Raw genomic sequence first — 5,000 nt, forward strand, 5'->3', positions numbered from 1 at the left:
GAGGATGCGGAGGACACAACAGGTATACTGGGAGATGTTTCTGGGTACGGAATGTTGGGATGGACACTGCTTCTAGAAGGTTTGGTTTAGTTCAGGAATGTTGGCATAGGTTTGGTTCTGGAATGTATGGGTTCTAGTTCCAGAATGTTTGTGTGCAAGCGAAGCAGGGGTAAATGAAATGGTATAGATCCACTCAGGGAGGCCAGATTGAATCAGGTGTGTCCGCTAACGCTTCCTATTCTGGCTCTGAGCTGCCAGCATGACTCTGAGCGCAGCAATAACCATCTACTAATGTTCATCATTACCCTGGCAAGCAGGAGTACCATCATCTCAGCCTTTTAAAGTGTTATGGGACTTTTCTCAATTCCATTTGTATCGATTTTTCCATCTCATATCCATTAAGAAGTCTCGATTTGTTCTAGGTCATTTATCATTACCCAGGAGTCAGGACCCATAGTGCGTAGTGCACACAATGTAACACACTCTGTGTGTTAAACCCCCTGATGCCTGGATAGGGGCATTAAGAAGGATAAATCTTCTGTTCTTAAGCCCCAGAGATCAGAGGTGGCTGTGACCTCAGTGGTGATCAAAGACTCTAGTGTTGAAGAGATCAGGCTGGGCCTCTTACGGAGCCACAGGGCCCAGAGCTCTACCCTGCTGTACCCTGCTGCTCACATCACTCTAATCCACTCTGCTGCCTCCTTCTTAAGCCCCACAAATGACAAACAGATCTGCTACATCAGTGGCTGTCAACCTTGTTTTCTCCCAGGAACATGCAAACTATGGTCCTTTGTAAAGGTTTTCTGTCTTTGGCTGGCTGTGAAGCCTCTTCTCTAGCCTTGTCTGTCTGTCTGTCTGTCTGTCTGTCTGTCTGTCTGTCTGTCTGTCTGTCTGTCTGTCTGTCTGTCCGTCCGTCCATCCGTCCGTCCGTCCGTCTGTCTGCCTACCTCTGGGGTGCTGGTCACTGACAGGAGAGGTTGCTCTCCTCCCCCTCCTCTCCCCCCCACCCCCCTTCAGAGAGAAGTGACCATCCCCCCACCCCCAGAAGGGGCAGAGGGGGAGGAGCCAGGGGGGGCCAGCTCAGAACGAGGGAGGCCCCCATCAAAAAACACAACCGAAGCTCCGCCCCTCCTCCTCCTGTTCCTCCCAAACCGTCGGGAGGGGCTGGGGGTACGGCAGGTCGCAGGGATGGGACCCCCGGTGGGGTAGGAGGTACCGTGGGGCGCAGGGATGGGTTGGCGGGGGGTAAGAAGCAGCCTAAAGGCACCACAGCCAAGCAGGCCTCTGCCCCTCCAGCCAAACCTAACCCCAGGAACACTACGAACACACGTGGTACTGGTGAGTATCAGAGCTGGTGGTGGTCTGAAGAGAGGCCCTGTGTGCATGGAGAATGTATCTGTCTCCTCTCCTCTCCGCATGTGGAAGAGCCCCCTCCATCTGTCCATCCATCCATCCGTCAGTCCATCCCTCCTTCCTTCCTTCTTTGTCCTGAATTCCCTCCCTCCGTCAGCCCTGTGAGAAGGTACTGTAGTGTTGACACTGGAAGTGGCTGGGATTCACTTCAAGTAACAGAAGACTTTTTAGAAGAAAAGGGAAGTGAAGATCTATGTCTTAGCGAAGACTTCTCCATTTTCAGACAGCACTACAATAAGACTGTGTGTGTGTGTGTGTGTGTGTGTGTGTGTGTGTGTGTGTGTGTGTGTGTGTGTGTGTGCGTGCGTGTGCGTGTGGTTGTGCGCGTGTCTGCACGCATGTGTGGAGTTCCCAGAAGCACCTTCCCCTTCCGTCTTCACTGGAGCATGACCTCATCATCCAGGGACCGTTGAATTGGCTTGTCTTTCTAACAACTGCTGTGTTGTTATTTGTTCTGTTGTTCATTTGTGATGCCTGTGTGTGTGTGTGTGTTTGTCCTTACAATGTGTGTCTGTATGTCTCTTCTTGTTTGATTCACTGTCCTCCCCAGGGCCAGCAGTGTTGCATGTGATCATGTGATGTGTTGCATGCAGCAGAACCTAGTATTTTACAGAGTTTCTCTGATGAGAGGCTATATTTGTCTTCTTTTTAAATATGTCTGTATCTGTTTTTGATCTCCTTTCTTATCCTCTGGCTATGCATATGAATGTAAATTGTGTTCTTGTTGAGAGTCAGCAGTTTCTTGGGTTTAGAACAGGTACTGTATCTGCCAAGTGCCTTGTCCTCAGCAAACCCATAAAAAAGCATGCTGCTGCTCAAAATGGAGATTTGTAATCTAGGGTGGAATGAATTAGGTTGCTTGTTCTGACACTGCAGCTCCAATACGAGGTCAATGCCCTTTTGTACACAAGGAAAGTACAGAGACAATAACATTAACATAGTAATACTGTTCTGTGTATATATTATCAGTGATGTGTTTGGATCTGTTTATTGAAGATTATACACTCAGAAGAAGTCTCTATAGCACTCAACACACATCCCTATGGCACTTACCGCACATCTAATAAAGTCGTCCTTCACTTCTCTTCTCAGCCAAACCTTCTCATCCTAAGAAGACAGTGGGCCCATCCAAAACCGTGCCTACTTCCTCCAAGACCACACCCTCCTCCACGGCTCGGACCAAGGTGTCCAGGGATGGGACAGCAGGGGACAGGTCAGGGACTGGGATGAGGACCAAGAGAACTGAACCCCCCAAGGCCTCCCCAGAGACTGACAGCCTGCCTGGGGAGATCGCTGCCCAAAAGGGCCTTGCGCCTCCCCAGGACCCTGTGCCAGGCCCAGGGCAGGGGAACCAGGCAAGCCAGGGGAAGGAGGGAGAGGCCAAGCCTGCTCCTGATGCCTCTCTGATGGGAGAGGAGAAGGACAGTACCTCCCTGGAGCCTGGGGATAAACACCCCCACGTCAACACTGCTACAGAGGACACGTCTTTCACAGAGAGTCAGGGAGACAGCTCCTCTGAGGAGACACTGGGGTCGGAGGATAGTGGAGGGGAGGGCCATCGGTCTCGGGATGCGGAGCGTGCCGTAGACAGCCAGCGGTGAGTACATGTATCTGTTTTGCATTGTCTCTATTACTGTAGCATTATGCCTGTCTGTGATATATTAAAACAGGTCTCCTGACAGACAGATAAAGCATTCATAAATCACATAATCTGTTATAACATGTAGAACCCACAGAGACACACCTGTGGTTTTAACTGTGCCATGGTATTTCAGTAGGACTCTTCTCCAGGCAGTTTAGATAACAGCTAGACAGACAGCTGTTGGAAAATCCATACTGCATATGGCGTCTTTTCTAAGTCGGTAACCGAGAGCCAGCAGACCATGAAAATCCAATGCAGTACTGAAAGGCTTGCTTATAGTGTGTCATTCTAGTCCTCTCTTGTTAACATACTGTGTCTAGTGGACAGGGGTTAATGGAGCACATATTAAATGTATTACCATTTTAATGTAATAAATGATTAAACTCATGTGTGTCCTGCAAAAGTGGTTGTATCTGGGAAGGGCCCAACGCTGATGCTTCTCAGTCTCAGTTGACATGATAATTGTCTGTGTTCTAGACCCATTTTCAATGAGTTTCATTGTACTTGCAGCCCTGCCGTTGCTTTTGAGCTGAGTATAAAGGCTTCATGTTAACTTATGTTAAGTCCTTTTATCGCCTGTCCTCCCCAGGCCTGTAGGTGGCAACGGTGAGACTCAGTCTCTCAGTGTGAACGTGAAGGATCCAGAGGTGACAGTTATACCTGACACCGTCAGAGAGAGAGAGAGCCAGGTCAGCGACTCGGACTCGGACGGACCCATCCTCTACCGCGATGAAGAGGAGGATGAGGAGGACGATGAGTACACCACCAGTATGGCATGAGTTTCATAGTTTTAAGTTTTTCTGTTCGGTTGCAGGATTGTGTTAGCCAACAAGTGTTGTCAAGAGTGAAACACACACACACACACACACACACACACACACACACACACACACACACACACTTAGATGTTTCCTCTCACTGCCACTGTATTTGCATTTACTATTGTGACGTGTGCTCCATTAACAATTTTGAAACCTTTATACATTTCGCCTGCACTAGCAATAAGCCTAACGTTCACTCCCTTGTTGTGTTCAACACAGGTACTTTTCCAGGTACTTTTCTATTTCCCTCTCCTCTGTGCTACAGTCAGTGGAGTTGTGTAAAGCACATACAGATCTGGGACTAGAGTACAGCACAGATCCCAAGACAGACTAACTCCTGTTCTCCTGTCCTGTCTCAGCCTTTAGCGAGACTCTCTCTGGAGGGGGCCTTGCTGGGTCTACGCAGCCTGGGGCTAGATTTACAGCAGTGTCTGTTTTGCAGGCTCCCTGGCCTGTAAGATCCGCCGCAGGGACACCCTGGCCATCAAACTGGGAAACCGGCCCAGCAAGAGAGAGCTGGAGGAGAAGAACATCCTGCCTCGCACCTCAGAGACCGAGAGACATGAAATTCTCAAGCAGATCGGCTCCAAGCTACACAGGTACACAGACACACAGACACAGACACACACACACACACACACACACACACACACACACACACACAAAGGTATGACTCACTCCAGAGATATCTCAAGCCTCATCTTATCTTCATATAACATACAACTCATCCATGGGGGGTTGGTAGGAGGGGGTTGAAAATACAAACACTACAAAGTTGGTTTGTGTATCCTAAGTGGATGAAATAAATTGATCTGACAAAGCTATGTCTCAGATGCTTTTGTCAAAATCTATGTATAGTAATGATTGTTATGGTTGGCAGTGAATAACATACTCTGTTGTTTCATCTGATTGTCCTCAACAGACGACTGAGCCAGAGACCCACCACGGAGGAGCTGGAGCAGAGGAACATCCTCAAACGTGAGTGCCGCAGCATTTTATTATTATTATTAAAACTTTATTTAGGCAGTGAGGTCCTACTGAGACCGAGGTCTCTTTTTCAGAGGACCCCTGCTTCCAAACATGAAAAATCATAAATGTACATTCAGAATTACAGACATAATACA

The 5,000-nt window shown here is 48.6% G+C and overlaps 1 protein-coding gene across 1 annotated transcript in view; it reads left to right on the forward strand.

Annotated features, from left to right (window-relative positions):
• phactr2 (phosphatase and actin regulator 2) overlaps positions 1–5,000 on the forward strand; it is a 23,014-nt gene that overhangs the window by 9,652 nt on the left and 8,362 nt on the right. The window contains exons 3-7 of the mRNA XM_083694735.1: positions 1,018–1,338; positions 2,506–3,010; positions 3,645–3,823; positions 4,319–4,475; positions 4,799–4,854. Coding sequence (XP_083550861.1) covers positions 1,018–1,338; positions 2,506–3,010; positions 3,645–3,823; positions 4,319–4,475; positions 4,799–4,854 — 1,218 coding nt within the window. The remainder of the gene's footprint in view (positions 1–1,017; positions 1,339–2,505; positions 3,011–3,644; positions 3,824–4,318; positions 4,476–4,798; positions 4,855–5,000) is intronic.

The sequence above is a fragment of the Argentina silus genome, assembly GCF_951799395.1.
Source record: "Argentina silus genome assembly, chromosome: X".
Taxonomy (NCBI): domain Eukaryota; kingdom Metazoa; phylum Chordata; class Actinopteri; order Argentiniformes; family Argentinidae; genus Argentina; species Argentina silus.